The sequence below is a fragment of the Myotis lucifugus genome, unplaced genomic scaffold, assembly GCF_000147115.1.
Source record: "Myotis lucifugus unplaced genomic scaffold, Myoluc2.0 scaffold_311, whole genome shotgun sequence".
Classification (NCBI taxonomy): domain Eukaryota; kingdom Metazoa; phylum Chordata; class Mammalia; order Chiroptera; family Vespertilionidae; genus Myotis; species Myotis lucifugus.
Genome location: NW_005871359.1, coordinates 1,014,531 through 1,033,526, shown reverse-complemented (window position 1 = coordinate 1,033,526; position 18,996 = coordinate 1,014,531). Strand labels below are relative to the sequence as shown.

General features: G+C 47.4%; 1 protein-coding gene across 7 annotated transcripts in view; it reads right to left on the bottom strand.

Annotated features, from left to right (window-relative positions):
* The window catches only part of GATAD2A (GATA zinc finger domain containing 2A), a 107,173-nt gene that overhangs the window by 18,981 nt on the left and 69,196 nt on the right, over positions 1–18,996 (bottom strand). For 6 of the 7 annotated variants that reach the window (XM_006100409.3, XM_023764012.1, XM_014465849.2 and 3 more), the window contains one exon: positions 17,430–17,695. In XM_006100409.3, the coding sequence (XP_006100471.1) occupies positions 17,430–17,695 (266 nt within the window). The remainder of the gene's footprint in view (positions 1–17,429; positions 17,696–18,996) is intronic. The other variant, XM_023764011.1, reaches the window with a different exon arrangement.

Sequence of the window (18,996 nt, the reverse complement as noted above, 5' to 3'; positions counted from 1 at the left end):
CTGGGCTGGTTTTGTGACTTGCTCTCTCTACAGGAACGTGGAGGAAGCAACATTGCAAGCTTTTGAGGCAAGGCCACAGGAACCTTGCAGCTCCTACTTGGGCCCCTAGAGTGAGCCCACGAAGGCCCAGGTACTGCAGCTCCCGAGACCACCCTGGTGTAGGATGCCGAGCTAGCTTCATGGAAAGAGGGTCTCTGAGGGTCAGAGACAGCCATGGAGATGAGCCTAGCCATCCCATGTGAGTGACAAAGCCACCAGCCATCCAGCTCAGCTAACGTGGACTGCAAGAACAAGAGCCCAAGAAGCAGTGCCCTGCTGGGACCAGCCAACCAGGAGACCCAACAGACCATTACAAACCAATACATCATTACTTTAAACCATTAAGATAATGGGGCCAACAGGAAGTTAGCCCACACCACGGTAACTCCTTGTCCTCCCTCAGACTGTCCCCAACAGAGGCCATCTATCCTAGACATTACCCTGGGATAGAGTAGGGAGAGACAAGGGGGGTTCCTAGTAGCCACCCCTGCTGACTCTCAAAGCCCCCCAAAGGGACTAGTGCAATTCTCCACACATGTATCTCCTGTGGCAGATACAGAACTTGGAATAAGATAGACATGGAGTTCCAGGAAGACCAGCAAGAGATCAGAGCTGCCCAGCAAAGAGGGTGAGGAGAAAGTCCCACAGAAAAGGAGGGGCCATCCTCAAGCCTATGAGCCACCACCTTCAGATACAACCTGGAGTGATATCTGAGTCACAGCCAAAAGCAATTCCATGCTTAATCCAATGAGCACCCCTCCACCCCCACAATTCCAGAAACACTTCTAGAAAAGTCCTACGAGAAAATAAGAGGTATCACCAGTTCCTGGGTAGTCCTAACATCTGGCACCATCTTACTGGCAGGCCCTTGAGAACTGGGTGTCTTGACAGACACACATTTCTGGGGCCTTTCATGGCCACCTGGACATGGAGGCTGCTCACTGGAACCCCACCCTCCTTTTCCAAGGGATGCCATTCACTCAGAAACATTTGATGTGATTAGACAGGAAGCTCTGCTGCCCAGACACAGATTGTGCCCCACAGTCCATGTCCTACCTGCCCCATAGGGGGAGGGGTGCCTGGTCCCCTCCCCAGACCCTTACAGCCCTGGAGCCCACCAGCCTGCTTCTCACCCCTCTGCTTGAATCCCTTCTTGGCATCCACTGCTACTTCTCCCAGCACTGTAACTTGACACCCTGTTGGCTGGGATGTCAAGAGAAAAGCCTGCTTTGTGGGGGCCTGGAAGTCAGAACACATTTTGCTTCTTGGCCACAAAGGCCATGGAGGTGAGCAGCTGCAATGGGATTTTTGAAACCTAGCCATCATTCTTCCTGGAGACTTCAGGTCTGACTATCACTCTGGGATGCCATTACAGTGCACCTGCCCTGCGACAGCTACAGCTGAACATATCAGAAGAGGAGGGAGCATGTGTGGCCAGGCTCTGGCCTGTGAGCCCAAACCCCCCTTTAGGATCCCCAGCACAGAGATGGGCAATCCCAGGGCACATGGCAGGAGCAGAGGAGCACTATGCCATCAGCAAGGTCAGGAGACATTCAGCCTATCTTTCGGGGGCTCCTTTTAGGAACAAAGGAACCCCTGAAAGTTACAAATCCTGGCCAGGAAGGCCAAGAGGACCTCACTGTGACTGGAAGCAGTGATAGGGGCCAGTTTCCGGGTGTGAAGAGTCGCCGAGAGATGTACAGACAAGCCAAAGAGAGGACCTCCTGAGCCAACAGCTGGCAGTGGCCCCATGGAAAGACCCCAACACCAGATAGTAACAAGGTAGCCTGCAGGGCCAGCTCCCACCCAAGGAGTCACTTCAGCACGATCCTGACCGGTCCAGCCAGGATTCAACACCACCAGGAAGATTAAATCCAGTTCAGCACACTCTGTTCAAAAATTCAGGAAGAGACACTTATTGGAAATGACCAGTCATAGAACTGAAAAGCTGATATATGTAAGGTTTGGAAAAATCGCCCAGGACATATACTGATCCTTTATAATGGCCAGCCCTGTGCCAACCATCAAGATGCACACTTCCATATAATCCTCGCAGCTGTTCGACTGTTACACCCGTCCACAAGTGAATAGTAGTCTGAATGGAATGATTTTCCCAGGTCACATGCCTGTGGCCTGCAGAGAGTACTAGTATAAGGTGGGAGAGGATGGGTCCCATGTGACTTTCAACTCTGACGTCTCTACCTTGAGTTACCAAACACAATTTTTATACTAGATTAAAGGGGGAAGTGTTTTTATTCATACTTGAGGGATCCTAGACAGCCAGCAGCATCTGCATATAAAGTCCCTGAAGTAACATAGAAATGACTGTGAGGACATAGACGGGGTCTCAAACTTGACTGAGAAACAACTCTCACTACACATGGATGACCATCTGCCTGATGAAACTAGGTAGGATTTTGGCACTTGGGAATCCAGGCTCCCAAAGGGCCAGGACCTTGGAAGAGTAAAAGAAAAACAAACGTCAAACCCAGACTGTTGGCCACAGCATCAATGCTAGTGTCCACTCTTTCCTCTGTTCCCTAACCACATGTTAGGCCAATCTTCCACCAAGGAGGACATAAAGAGAACCCAGGAGCACTCTCCAGCTCAGAGGGACTCCAGACATCAGATGAACCCAAACCCACATTTTGGGATGCCGGCTTCCTCACCAACATATAGCAAGAGAAGGGTCACCTATGTGCAGGTGAAAACCACACATGAGCAACAAGCACGGCTTCCTAGTTTGTACTAACCACAAACTTTTGTGATAAATGGAAAGCACACACTTTGCCTCCCTTTAAATACCTAATTCAAACTGCTGGATCCTTCCTCACCTTCCACAGGCAAATCCTTTCAGGCTCACCTGTTCCCCAACCCCCACCTGCTCAGACCTGCTCCAGCTACTCTGAGCCCAGCAGCCAAGAGACTCCACACAGGTCAGCCACCCAGGTCATACAGGAGGACCGGGGGGGGCCAGGTGTACCTCTCTGGCTGTGGGAACCTGGCCCCAAACCTCAATGAACCTTGCTTTCTTCATCTTCAGAATGAATGCTGCTGACTTCAAGGGGGTGTCATAAAATGTAAAAGATACAAAAAAAAAAAAAAAGCACCTAGTCAAAAGACAGTGACTCTGCCTTTCTTCCAGATCCTCGCAGAATGCAATGTGCACACTTGAGGCAACCCCATCACTTTCTCTGCTCTGAACTGACTCATCTGATCACCCGCCCTGCAACTGGAGGTCCCTAGGGACAAGGTCTCAGGCTGAGGGTTTGTTTCTCTTCCTTCCACTGTCTGACCCCCAGCAGGCCATCAACCATTGTGCTGATGGAGACATAAGCACAGACCCTGCTGGGCATCCTGACTCTGCCCACGCTGGACAGCCAGAAACGATTTGCCTGTGCTCCTCTGCATAACACTGGGCTACTAGCAGTTCCCCAAATTGGTCCTTGGGACCCCTCCTGGGGCTCTGCCAGGTTGTAACACCGAACAACATCTGCTTTTTTCTCCAAGGTGGGACAGCAGTGCCAAACTATGCCAGGAGTCAGTGTTGTCACGCTATGGGCAATGCCCTTATGAAGAACCATTGATTGGCTGCCTTCTGCATGCCCCCCCGCTGGGGATCAAGTCCAAAGCCTGGGCATGTGCCCTGACAGGGAACGGAACCGTGACCTCCTGGTTCACAGGTCAATGTTCAACCACCCCAGCCCTCGAGTTAGAGTCTTTTTAATATTCTGTGACAAGATAGAATTTTGAAAAACTAGTGTTTGCCTCTATGAGCCCAACAGCTTCCCAACATATCAGAGATGAATTAATCTGATTCTGCAATACTGAAAATGAAATGTGTCAGTAGAGTTGACCCTTGAACAACTCAGGGGTTAGGAGCACTGACCCCTGCACAATAAAAAATCCACATGTAAGTTTTGACTTCCTAAAACTTTAACTACTAATAAATAACCTACTGTTGACTGGATGTCATACAGATAACATACCGACAGTCAATACAGATGTCATACAGATAGTCAATTAACACATATTTTATATGTTATATGTATCATATACTATATTCTTACAATAAAGTAAGCTAGAGTAAAAATCAAGAACATCATAAAAAAAGACATTTACAGTACTGTATGTTAATGAAAAACATCAATGTATAAGTGGACTCACACAGTGAAAACCCATGTTATTCAAGGGTCAACTGTATCTGAAAGATCTCAAAAAGCAAGTAAACCAGTATTTTCTAATGTTCAATGATACAACAAAAATCAAACAGAATAAAAATATCATTCAGGAGGAGAAGAGACATATTTCCCAGGCAGAGGAATATCAAGTAATCTATGCAGATGCTGCAACCTTGAAGAGGGGGAATGGTTACTATGGGCTGTAAATAGTGACTTCCTTCCAAAGTGGATAACACACAAAAAGGCAAGAGAGAAGCTTTACGTGGGAGACACCTGACAGACACCACCTCCACCAGGGGTCAAGGTCAACATCAGTGAAAAGTCACATTCGCTTGGCTGGCGTGGCTCAGTGGTTGAGCGTCAACCTATGAACCTGGAGATCACAGTTCAATTCCCAGTCAGGGCACATGCCCGGGTTTCGGGCTTGATCCCTAGTTGGGGGCATGCAGGAGGCAGCTAATCAATGATTCTCTCTCATCACTGATGTTTCTATCTCTCTCTCCCTCTCCAAAACAAATTTTTTAAAAAAGTCACATTGATGGTATGTGCCCCAGACACAATGTACAGAGAAGGGTGCCTCACCTCTGTGGTCTTCCTCACCCTCCACATACCCATCACCCCAGTCCAACCATAAGAAAAACATAAGAAAACACAAATCCCAATTGAGGGCATCCTACAAAATACCTCAATGGTACTCAAAACTGTCCAGATCATCAAATCAGGAAAGGCTGAGCCCAACTGGCGTGCATTGACCTATGAACCAGGAAGTCACAGTTTGATTCCAAGTCAGGGCACATGCCCTGTTGTGGTCTCGATCCCCAGTGGGGGCATGCAGGAGGCAGCCTATGGATGATTCTGTCTCATCATTGATGTTTCTATCTCCTCTCTGAAATCAATAAAAAAATATATATTTAAAAAAAAAAGGGGGGGGGGGAGTCAGAGAAACTGTCTCAGCCCAGAGGAGCCTAAGGAAACTAAATGTAACAAGGATCCTGGGACAGAAAAGGTAAAAAAGAAAGGAAATCTGAATAGAGTATAGACTTTAGTTAATAGCAACATGTGGGTGTTCGGTTCCACAGTAACCTATTAACAATGGGGAGACTGGGACAGGGTGAGCAGAATCTTTGCAACCTTTCTGTAAATCTAAAATGATCCTAAAATTAGGATGTACTTTTAAAAAAAAAATATTATTCTGTTCAAAATGCAAGAAAGACTGGTGGACTATAATGTAACGAAGTACAGGAAGTTCACTAAAAAGGTTTAAGAGTCTATAATGCAACTAACTGTTAGGGCAGTAGTTCTCAACCTTTCTAATGCCGCGACTCTTTAATACAGTTCCTCATGTTGAGGTGACCCCCAACCATAAAATTATTTTCGTTGCTACTTCATAACTGTAATTTTGCTACTGTTATGAATCGTAATGTAAATATCTGATATGCAGGATGTATTTGCATTGTTACAAATTGAACATAATTAAAGCATAGTGATTAATCACAAAAACAATATGTAATTATATATGTGTTTTCTGATGGTCTCAGGCGACCCCTGTGAAAGGTTCGTTTGACCCCAAAGGGGTCGTGACCCACAGGTTGAGAACCGCTGTGTTAGGGAGAGGCCACTTTGTGTTTTAGTGTTGCACTAAAGGAAAAAATACACAATTATCTAAAAAGACTAACCAAATACCTCAGTGCCCCAAATGTTCTGTGTGAAAGTGGGTTTTTTCACAGGCTTTAACCCTAACAACATATCACAAGAAATTGGTCGCAGAAGAGATATGAGAATCCAGCTGTCTACTTACTAAGCAAAGTAATTAAACTTGCAGAATAGTTATTTCTCATTAAAAAATGTAATTTATGCTGCCATGTAATAATGGGTCATCTTTATTAATGAATAACATTGTCATCTTTATTAAATGAATTAATATTGTCAACAGATATTTTCTTTTTTTAAAAACATATTTTTATTGATTTCAAAGAGGAAGAGAGAGAGAGAGAGAGAGAGAGAGAGAGAGAGAGAGAGAGAGAGAGAGAGAAACATCAATGATGAAGAGTCATCACGCCCCCTACTGGGGGTTGAGCCCACAATCCGGGCATGTGCCTTTGACCGCAATCAAACCCAGGACTGCTCAGTCCACAGGCTGACGCTCTATCCACTAAGCCAAACCAGCTAGGGCATCAACAGATATTTTCAACACCAATGTTCTCTGGGTACTAGAGATGGTAAAGGGGCTGTGCCAGTGCTTGTGGCAAAGGGTTTCCCATCCCTGTGGCAGATGTCAGTCTGAGCAAAGGCTCCTGAGTGAGGGCCTCCTGACACATGGACTTTTTCTTGAAGTTATATTTTGAAAAGAGAGAGAGACTAAAAATTTAATAGGACTCACCCCACAGATACACTGTAATTTCTCTATAAAATCTACTCAATTATAAGGCAACAAAACTTGGTAACCCTGTTCTTGTGGCCTTTAAAGCAGCGACTGTACAGGCCCCGCCGTTACTCAATGCACAGATACTGGCATTTCCCAGGGCAGCTCCGCTCTGACACTGTGTGCCTGCAGATTGGGAGACCAAGCACAGACTGCCCAGTGGCTGTCCCAAGTTCCCAATGCTAGTACACTACCCTGCACCTGATGCCCCACTCTCCACAGACTGCTACTTTCCAGGCAAAGGTATTTTCTCTCTTTCCCAACAGGTCCACCCCCATCCTCAAATCCAGGTGCTCCTCAGCTCTACCCAGGCCCAGAACACCACCTCTTCCCCCTCCAGAGGGCACTCCAGGGCCTGACCTTCCCAGCCAGATAGCCACCCTGCTCCCACCACCCTGGGCCTTCTCAGCCCCCAACTCTGACCAAACCCAAAGGCTCCAGGGACCTGAAACCCTAAGTACCCCAATTTCTGGGCTGTAAGCTCCCCAGACAGTGCCACCAAGACTGCTCTGTTCCACAATGACCATAGGCACTGCCAAGTGTTCCTGAAGGAAGAAAATGCGGTATGCCTGAACTGGTCATTCTCCTCAGAGTACCATTGTGTTGACGTTTTTTTCTGAGAGCTGTCAAGGCTCTGCTCTGAGGAACACTACAAGCTAGCAGGTCTCAGTCCCACTAAGACCCGAAGCTTTGCAATGTGGTTATATCACAACTATTTTTAAGATTAAATTCTAAAAATAAGCAGTACTATGGCTTGGGACCCAAGGAAGAGGAAATGCAGCAAGGGCTGGGTTTTTTTCTCTCCTTGATATATTTTTATTGATTTCAGAGAGAGGAAGGGAGAGGGAGAGACAGAAACATTGATAAGATCAGCTGCCTCCTGTATGCCCTCTACTGGGGATTGTGCCCTGACTGAGAATCGAACCATGATCTCCTGGTTCATAGATCAACCACTGAGTCACACTGGCCGAGCAGCAAGGGCTGGTTTATCTCTCCCGCCTCTCCACCCCTCGCACACTCCTCACCTCCTCACTCATCCTGCCCCCTGTGGGCCCCTCCATGGTGCCAGCACTGAGACTGCCTTGACCAAAGGGAACTCAGCAAGTTCAAAGGCAGCTGATGCCTGGCTGTGCATGTCACCCACCTTACTCCCACAGGTGCCTGTGGCCATCCACCTATACTCCCCTCTCTCACTCTTGGACACCCATGAGTCCCATGGCTCCTTCCCATAAGCACTGTGACAAACCTTACTGAATGACACTGGGAGCTTCTAAGGCTCAGGAATGACCAACCTTGTCCGGCTGGCGTGGCTCAGTGGTTGAGTGACCTATGAACCAGGAGGTCATGGTTGATTCCCAGTCAGGGCAAATGCCCAGTGGGGGGCACACAGGAGGCAGCCAATCGATGATTATCTCTTACCATTGATATTTCTCTTTCTCCCTTCCTCTCTGAAATCAACAACAACAAAAAAAAGAGACCAGCCTCGATTCAGAGATGGTGGGTTCTAAGGATGGGGTAAACTGTCCTGGGCCACATGGGGGTGAGTGGAATCAGGCAGAAAGACACCCTCATTCTCTTTCCACCACCTGCTGGTACCACCCTCAGGCTCACAAATTACAATTCATGTGTTAATCTTCTCAAGGAAAAAGCTTGGCAATCTCTTGCAAACAGGCCAGCTCTCCTTTTCCTTCAGGGCACTGAGAAAATGCTTCTCTCCTAGTGTGTCCCCTGTTTGTCCCACCTGGGGTCACACACACCTTTGGGAGGTCCCAGGAATAACTCCTGTTCCCACCTGCTCTACACATAGTCCTCCCCTTCATTTTGTTCCGTTACCAGATTAGGTGGCTGTGAAGGACACAGTGGGATCCCTCGGTCCCATTGCTCTGGCCAGTGCACTTGCCACCCCCGCATCACAGGATGCAAGATAAAAAGCCGTGCATATTAAGAGCAGTTTAAGCCAGCCCAGTAGAGGACTGGCTGGTCAGAGACGTTCCCTCACATATCCCTGCAAGTAGAACGTTTAAATGACCCAACTAACAGGGTGAGGAGCCTGTCAACATGTGACAAAACACGAGCAGGAATATGTGCTATGAGGAGATATCAGAAACTGCATTGCAGAATTACACCAAAGAATTTCAAAGTAATTTTCAAATCTGCTTAATTCACACATGTGTGAAGAGAAGCATTCCTGACTGCTGAAGGATAAGCACTTAAGAGTGTTTACCTTGATGACCATGAACAAGGGCTACCACACAGGACATCTCCAGAAGGCTTACACTGTCCAGTGAGAAACCATCCCCTCCATGGCCAGAGGAGGGTGCCATAAAGGCAACAGGAAAGTGACAACCTATGGTGCTCCTTACCTGTTACCAGGCCGGCTCACACTATGCCCAGAGTGACACTATGTCACTCTGATATCCCAAAATAATCTAATAACTTTTAGAAGTATAGGTGAAACCCTCAAATGTCAATTATTTCAAACCTGGAATAAGGTATGGTCAGAGAGAGAACTGGGATGAGAAGCCCAAAGGGAAGGGGTGAGGCAGAGAATGAGAAGATGGAGAGAGGCCACAAAAGTTTGGAGGTGGCAGTGACGCAGAGAAGAGAGCATGGAACCAGGAACTGATTTCCAAAGAAACGTATCTCTCAGTTCCCATGTTCTGAACACAATAAAAAACACAAGCAGGCCCTAACCGGTTTGGCTCAGTGGATAGAGCGTCAGCCTGCAGACTCAAGGGTCCCAGGTTTGATTCTGGTCAAGGGCATGTACCCTGGTTGCGGGCACATACCCAGTAGGTAGTGTGCAGGAGGCAGCTGATCAATGTTTCTCTCTCATCGATTTTTCTAACTCTCTATCCCGCTCCCTTCCTCTATGTAAAAAATCAATAAAATATATTTTTTAAAATTAAAAATAAATAATAAAAAATAAAAATCACAAGCAGGCTAAGATTTCCAGTTGGAGCTGATGGAGTAGCTTTCTGAGACCCAGGCTCTCCTGGAAGTTGTCCAGAAGCAGAGAGAGAATCAGCAGTGAAAGGGAGCAGCCAACCCACAACAGGTGCTGGGAGGGAGCTGAGCTTCAAAGGGTCTCCCAGAGTGCTGGAGCCCCAACTCAGAGAAGTGATGGTCAGAAGGAACGAACAGGTTTCTGGATGCAGGACTTCCAAAGCTCTCACATAAGACAGGAAGGTCAATCCCTGTGAGGAAGACTGCAGATGAACCAGGGTGAGGGCCACACCTACTTGGCTATGTGAAAACCAGGACCCTTTCCCAAGCCATCACGCCCACAGCTGTGTCACATTCGCCCAACTCACTCAAGGATACACATTCCAGTAGACAGCTGGCCAGCAGGCCAGGCACAGCTGCAGTGCCACATGGTCCTGAGAACACAGTGGGTAGGGGCTCAGGTTTGTACATGGCCAGTGAGCACTCCTACCCATCACCAGACAGGCAGCCAGTGCAGCAACAATTATCCTTCTGTTATCAAGGGCAAAAGACTGATAGTCATACAAGCAGGCCAGGACCCGGACCCATACCGCTCTGGAAACCCATTGGCTAAGATTGTAAAGACTTCGGTGGCCTGTTTTACTCAGTGATTAGAGCGTCAACCCTTGGACGGTCTCAGGTTTGATTCCCGGTCAAGGGCACATACCTCAGTTGCAGGCTTGGTTGCATGCTGGAGGCAACCAATTGATGCCCCCCCCCCACTACTCTCTCTAAAAATCAATTAAAAAATATCATAAGACTGAAGATATCATCATCCTGTACACCAAAAAGGTGGCAGGTTCAATTCCTGGTCAGGGTGCATGCGGGAGGCAACCAATTGATGTTTCTCTAAAAATCCTATCCTATATAATAAAAGGCTAATATGCAAATTGACCCAATGGCAGAACGACCAGTCGCTATGACATGCACTGACCACCAGGGGGCAGATGCTCAACGCAGGAGCTGCCCCCTGGTGGTCAGTGCACTCCCACAGGCGGAATGCCATTCATCCAGAAGCCCTGAGCTGGGTTCACAGCTGGCGAGCGCAGCAGCCCTCCCGCCTCCGGGACATCCCCCAAAGGCTCCCGGACTTCGAGAGGGCACAGGCCAGGCAGAGGGGGAACACCCCCCCCCCCCCGCCAGTGCATGAATTTCGTGCACTGGGCCTCTAGTATAAAAATAAAAATAAAAAAGACTGAAGACACCAAGTGAAAATGAAGTGGCCAGTCCCCCACACCTACCAGAGTAAAATGGCCTAGACATTTTGGGGGAAATGGTAGTTTCTTTAAAACAACACACACCAAGAGAAATGAGCATCAATGTCCATGTAAAGACCTGCAGGAATGATCATGGCAGCTGTGCTTACCAGCCCTGGCAGTCTATGGACAGGTGAGTGGATAACTCTGACATCCACGCAGGAGTTGCTCAGCAAAATGCTGATACGCACCATGAATGAATCTCAAAGCACACAGAGAGAAGCCAGAATCCACCAAACACATACTGCATGACGCCATTTGTAGGAAGTCTGAGAAGAGGAGAGGTTATGTCTAGCGTGGGAGAGTGCACCCAGTCAGGGAGGCCAGGAAATGCACGGAGGTCTTGAGGGAATTTCATAGGGTGAGGACAAGGTTCTGTACTCTGCTAAGGCTTTGGACTACATAGGTGGATGCATGTATGCAAACTGTACCAGGAAAGGCTCACATGGTGTGCAACTGTTACCTCTTGCCAGGGCAGGCCCCAGTGTTTACTTTATCCTTCCCCCTCAAGAGGCCACTTACAAAGAATGTCACCCAAACAACAAACACTACCTATGACCCATGCATTGAGTCATCTTAGGTGATGTAAACCTTTTCCTTCAGACCCCATTTCTACACAGAACAGAACAGGCTATCACACACACTCACATTACAAACAAATGGCTGCACTACCGTGTTACTTTCAGATTCATTTTTGCATTGGAAGAAGACCTGGGTGTTAACGTGTACGTGGATGATGTGCCCGCCTACACACCACCACTGTGGGCCATCAAGCCCTGTCTTAATTACAAATGACCAGCCAATGAGATTCCTGGGCACAAAGAGGTGACTGGTCTCTACACAGATGTGTCACCCCCCACTACTCCCTTGGTAAATGCCAAAGTCTCAAAAGAAAGATGAGACAGTGATTCTGTTATCAAGGATACCAGCTTCAACAAACGTGCCCTGCTTTGCAGACCCAGAAAACAGACAGTACTTTTGTACATGCTACAGTCTGTTATAACTTTTAAATGCCTGACCAGGGAGGTAGAAAGCCAGAAAAATTAAAAGGCAATAACACCTCTAAGGGCTCTGGATGCTACTGCCAGCTCCCAGTAGGCTCTCGGTGGGTACAGTAGCCCCTCCTACCACATAAGGGGCAAGCCCTTGGTCCAAGTGAAGTCCCATCCCTGGGCTAAAGAGATGCATGACTCAATGGGGGAAGGGGAGAGAAGAGGGAGATACAAGGCTGCCTCAAGGCCACACCCCCCAACAGAAGCCAGTATAGGCAATCACCAAGACACCTGTGACACATCCAAGGTCCACGTAGCAGGCTATTGAGAAGAAGAAACGGGGCTCTTGGTCTGCCCCTGCCCTGTCTGTGTTTTCTTCCAAGTAAAATGAGAGAAGTAGAGATGGTCTGCTTAGGTACCCAATGACTTCGACCCCCTTCCCCCATGAGCCATACCCTCAAACAGTCCCTAAGGCCTCTGCATGTTGTTTCATAATATGGTACCCCAGAAAGTAGCATGATGAGTTCATTTCTGTCCCCAGGACAAGGCCATCACAGAGATGGTGCCTCAGAAAAAGGCACACACGCCCTGGCTGGTTTGGCTCAGTGGATAGAGCGTCTGCCTGTGGACTGAAGGGTCCAGGGTTCGATCCCCAGTAGGGGACATGTAGGAGGCAGCTGATCAATGATTCTCTCTCTTCTCTCTCATCACTGATATTTCTCTCTCTCTCTCTCTCTCTCTCTCTCTCTCTCTCTCTCTCTCCCTTCCTCTCTGAAATCAATAAAATATACATACATATATATATAAAGGAAAGAAAAAGGCACACACAAAAATACATTTTCAGTGAAACATGGAGGTGACTGTTCATGGAACCCCCACCCCATATAGGCTCAGGGTGACAAGGGACGTAGTCCTTACATTTCAGGTGCAGAACATCTAAAGAAGAAGTTCATGTTTCCTGTTCTTGTAATTATTGTTGTTTTTAATACATTTTTTATAGATTTCAGAGAGGAAGGGAGAGGGAGAGAGAGAAACTGATGTTTCTATAATGAGAGAGAATCATCAACTGGCTGCCTCCTACACCGCCCGCCCCCTCCTGGGGATCAAGCCCGCAACTCAGGCATATGCCCTGACTGAATTGAACTGCAACTGTGGACGCTCAACCACTGAGCCACGCCAGCCAGGCAAGGTTCATGTTTTACTGAGTTTGAATGCTCCTTGACCCAAGGGAAAGGGGAGGTGACAGGGAGTTGTTCTCACTTGTGTGTGTCCCAGATTATTTCTGAAGATCAACAATTTGTGACAGAAAGACTCTCCTCTAGAAGGAGTAGATTCTATTTATCACAAAAACAAAACAAAGAACCCAATGCTATCCCAGCTTCAGCCTTATCTAATAGTCCTGACTTGAGGTGGGGGGAGGGTAGCCTATGCCCAACCTTTGGGTTGGTCTCGCAAGACCAACAGGCTCACGACTTCCACCTCTGTGATTTTTGTTTTTCTGAGAGCACACTTGTGGATGCCAGAACAAAAACCAAACTATTTTTAACCTCACTTGTATTTTTTTAAAACATTCATATTAAGGTATAATTTATATACCACAAAAGTCATCTATTGTAAGAGTACAATATAATGATTTTTAATAAATTTAAGAGTTGTCGCCGAAACCGGTTTGGCTCAGTGGATAGAGCGTCAGCCTGCGGACTGAAAGGTCCTGGGTTCGATTCCGGCCAGGGGCATGTGCCTGGGTGGCGGGCACGTCCCCAGTGGGAGATGTGCAGGAGGCAGCTGATCGATGTTTCTCTCTCATCGATGTTTCTAACTCTCTATCTCTCTCCCTTCCTCTCTGTGAAAAATCAATAAAAAAATATATTTAAAAAAAAAAAAAAAAGAGTTGTGCAACCATCACCACAATCCAATTTTAGAACACTTCCATCACCCCGAAAAGTACCCTTGTGACCATGAGCTGTTAATCATTGCTACCACCCACCCCTGCCATACCCCATGGAGCCACTAATTTCTCTCCTCTCTACACTATTTGCTTTTTTTGGACACTCCCCGTAGATTCAATTCTACAATATGTAGAGTCTGGGTTGGGAGTCTCTCCCTTGGCATGACAAGCCTGACATTCATCCATGTTGTAGCATGTATTGATAATTTGTGCTGTTCATTTCTGAATAGTCATCTACTATGCAAATTTAACATATCTTGTTCACCCAAGAATATGTGGACTGTTTCCAGGTTTTAGCTATTACAAATCATGCTGCTTTGGACATCCAAGTACCTGCCTTTGTGTAGACATATGTTTTCATTTCTCCTGGGTACATTCCTTGGACAGATTGCTAAATCATGTGGTAAGTTCATGTCTAACTTTGTAAGAAATTATCAAACTATTTGTCATTTTACATTCTCACCATGTATCAGGGTTTCTTACTCTACATCCTCAGCAACATTTGCTATTATCTAATCATTTTTTGGGGGGTGGGGGTGAGGGGAGAGAAGATATCAATCTGTTGCCTCCCATATGTGCCCCAATGGGAATAGAACCTGCAACCTAGATATGTGTCCTGATTAGGAATCGAACCCACAACTTTTTGGTGTATGGGATGATGCTTCAACCAAATGAGCCACCCAGCCAGGGCTTATCTGTCTTTTTTTTATTACAGCCATCCTTGAGACTTATTTTATGGCCTAGCACATGGTCTACCCTGAGAATGTTCCATGTTATTGTGAGAAGAGGTATTCTGCAGTCACTAAGTGGAGTGTTCTATAGATGCCCTTTAGCCAAAGGGCCAACAGTGCTCAAGTCTTTTAGAGCCATGCTGATTTTGTTTAGTTATTCTACCAATTATTGAGAGTGGAGTATTGAAATCTTTATAACTGATGAACTGTCTATTTCTACTAACAATACTATCAGCTTATGCCGCAGGTATTTTGGGGTTCTATTGTTATGTGCATATACATTTATGACTATTATTGTATCTTCCTGATATATTGTTATAAAATGCCCCTCTTGTCTTAAAGTCTATTTTATCTAATAAAATCTGGTCACTCTAGCTTTCTTATGTTTACTTATGGTATATATTTCCCCATCTTTTACCTAAGGATCTAAGTGTTTCTTGTAGACAACATATAATTAAGCTGGATTGCTTTTTGTTCTACTCTGACAATTTGTGCCTTTGATTCAGGTGTTTAGACCATTCCCACTTAATGCAATTATTGACTGGATTTACATTTGTTAGTTTGCACTTCCTTGGATTCTGGATCCTAGAACCAATCCCCCCTGGATACCAAGGGACAACTAAGTTTTGAGGGAGTCAAAAGTTATACACGAGTTTTTGACTGCGCAAGGGATTGATGCCCCTAGACACCCCTCCCCCCAACTGTTCAAGGGTCAAGTGTGTGTGTGTGTGAGTGTGTGTGTGTGTGTGTTCCCAAGGGGATGTCCAAAGCCAGATACCCTCAACGAGGATCCAAAGACTGCCTGCATCTAACACAAAAACTGTGGCCACTCACTCCAGAATGAATTACAGTTTTAGAATGGCTCTGGGCTGAACTTGATCTTATGATTCTGTCAAAAGCCCCAACTGTATTTCTCTAAGAATTAGATAAAACATTCTGTGTGGGAAGTCGGGGAAATACTGCTCCACATGTGACATCTTGTTTTCAGCGAAGCCTAGGACTGAAGGACAGTTGTTGCCAACACTTTTTCCCTCACCACATGCCGTACACCAGGGCTGATTCTGGGTACATATCTGTCACCCATCAACCTGCAAGGCAGAGACCATTTTACAAATAAAAAAGCACAGGAGAAGATCACCTGCTCAAGGTCAGTCAGGGAGTGTGATCTGACCCCCACTCTTGCTGGCCTCCAAAGCCGGCCAGGCTCTTTCCACACTCACACAGGTTCACAATGCCCTGGGGTGTCTCTCGTCCTGAAGGAGGACCCTGCCCTGTGTGCCTGGGTTAATCTCTGTCCCCTGCTCCTTTGCATCCGCTATGTGTTATAAAGATACCACAGCCATCAACTTCAGAAAACGTCATCTCATCTAAGTGCCCTTGGGTTGGAAACCAATGGATAGTGGGGAAAATCTGGGACCAAGAGGCCCAGAGACCAACTGCAGCCCAGGCTTCGGAACAGAAAGACCTGAGTTTGAGTTCCAGCTCATTCCAACTTAACCTCTCCCTCACAATTGACTGGCCTGCCCTGCAGGGGAGCATAGTGATTACAGGAAAAAAATGTACACCAGGAGCTCAGGAATGCAAGGGACCCAACAGATCTCAACAAACAACAAGCTCCTCCTTATCCTCACAATCTGAGACATTGCTGAGAACCAAGTCAGAGACAGGGAAAGGAGTAACAATTTTATTTCTGAAACTTTAAGAGAGGCCTCCGCTTTAGAATAGGAGCTGCAGAAAGCAGAACCAGACAGAAAAGGCCATTCTGGGTAGCAGAAACACAAAGCACACACTATCCCTCCAGCCTATGATGCTTTCCCAATAAGAGGAGATTGGATTTTCCCACTTATCTATCTCAAGGAGATAAGAATTTTCAATGAGAAGTGCCAGGCCAGACGATCTCCTTAGGATGCCAACAGTCTGGATTCCAAAATGGATTTAACACAAAGACCACAGGCTGAGGCCCCTCTGGAGTATAAATTGACACTCACTAGAAGGCAAAGAGCCCCAAGCCTCCCCAGCTCTCTACCTCCCTACCCTCCACCGCTACTTGAGCAAAGAGATGTGAAGGGGAGTTTTCAAGGGAAGCAGCGAGGGAGACAAAGGATAGATCACAGAGGGACTGCAGAGCTGGCTGGGACGCCATGGCCACACCCACATGTCCAAGGTGAAACATCATGAGACATGTGGGTGTGAACATTCTGGAGAGAACTACTCTCACCAGAGCTCCCTGGAGAGGGGGTGACAGCAGGAGCAGAGCTAGGCCTAAATTTCTCTTTACAGGGAGAAAAGGTTTCTGAGGGAACATAGAGTGGTACATTGAGTCGTATTTCTTCAAAGCTTTTTCCTTAAGAGCCTTACAAAAGTGGAGGATCAGGAAAGTTACTCTTGAAGTAATCAGTATCGACTAAGGAGAAACCAACAGATCACACCACAGACCACCTCTCCTCAGTGTGTTCCCTCCTCCAAGAGGAGCAATGAGAGGTACCCTGGGCTGGGCTTCTGACTCTGCCAGCAGCCAAATGATCCAGGCAGAGCATAGCATCCCTGGCTTCCTAAGCCTCAGATCTGAAAAGCAGGAAGGCATGACCAAATGAAAAACTCAAGTTTTCCTACAAACCAAAAGTACCAAGTTGAACAAATAGCAGGGGAACAGACAGGGGATACTACCCCCCCTCCTGAGACCCATACCCCATGCTACTGATGTCCAGGTCTCTCCGCCAGGATGGCACAACGATGCCAGGGCTGGGTCCCACAGCCATCTACATGACAACCTACCAAAACCTGCTTTCTGCAGGCTGAGGAACTGCTAGAGCCTTGAGCCCACATACTCACATCTGGGCCTGACCTGATTCCCGTCCCCTCTCCTCCTACTCACCTGTGTGAGGTGCGCATGTCCACAGGCCCATCACCTGCCTGCTCTTCACCTCTGCCCACGGCCGTCGCCTCAGCCCCACTCAGCAATCCTGGGGCTGGGCCTCCTGGCTCGGGTGTCACCCTCATGTCTCCATCAGTGTTTAAATCTGAAGCCAACAATCCTCTCTCCATTTTTATTTTCTTGTTCTCCACATCCTCCTCCGCTGGATCCTGTTCAAGCGCTCGTTTCTGACTCCGTGTCCGGCATGCTTCTTCGGTCATTCTGAACTTTGGGTAAGGAGAAAATAAGACATTTAAACTTGGCACAATGGAGTTGCTACCTTCTTAGTAACTTTTCAGTGTCAGCTTGGAGTATTTTTCTGGCCATGTGACAGTGACAGAAGTAGGTACACAAACGCAGGGCCCACAAAGTGTGCCCGGGACATTTCTTCACTGCCCTGGGGAAGGCTGGGACAGGAGTGGTGGGGCATCTGGGGAGCTGAGACCTCAGGGACCTGGACAGAAACAATGGAAGGAGGCTGTTTATCAGAAAGAAGGAGAATTCTTGGTGCTTCAGACTCAAAGCAAATAGAAGAAAAGTGAACTCCCTAGAGGTGTCCGGAATCCAGGAAAGGGACCATGCTGTGCCAAGAGCAAAGTACTACCCAGGTCCAGGCCTACCTGCAAAAAATCGGGCTGACTCTTGACCCTTCTCCCCTTCAGTGAGGGTGGCCCTCACCTCAGGGGGATAAAGAGTGGGGGTAACTTTTAATCCTATGACTGCTGGTGAGGTAAACTTTAGAGTGAATTCTGGCCCATCACCATGCCAGCGCCTGTACCTGAAACACACATGTCTTGATATAAAGAAAGAGAAGAAGAATAAAACAGCTGAGTCAGTTTCTGATCCCATGACATCACTGGGCTCCACATGACCCTTCCCAGGATTCAGTCTGAGAGACAAAGCACTTTCTAGAAAACTAGTCTGAACCGGTTCCAGACAACAAGCTGAAGTGCTGTTAACCCTCACACAGACAGGAGGGAGGACAGGCAGCGATGTCTGCAGGGAGGCTGCAGGCATTCCATAGCTAAGTCTGGGACACGGGCACCCGCTCTTACAGGGGCCACTCTGAGCCCAGCCTCGATGTTCCAAACAGGGCAGGGCACCAGAAACAAGACTGTGAGAGTTCACCAGGGGTCAGAAAGGAATTTAGCTGCTAGGCTAAAGCAGAATTCCCAAAGTGCCTGTTCTCCTCAGGACAGTCAGAAGCCATGTCCACCAATACCTGGCCAGGGGGAGGAGTACACCTGTGAACCCCTCAGAGCCCCAATTCACACCTGTGGTATGCCTACATGCAAGGCCTCCCAGCGCCTCAGTTTCCTCACCAGTGAACACCCTGGGAGGCCTGTTCTGGACAGGGCTGGGTAGACCCAGTCCTGAAGCCCACCTTCTGGGAGGCTGGGGACAGCACAAAGCAACAAAGGGGCCAAATCATCATATACGGGACACGTTCCAGAGCTGACTCAGTTACAACATCCTTAAAGGAGGCCCGACCCCAACGGGTTCTACTGTGGACTTAGACTGGAAGGAA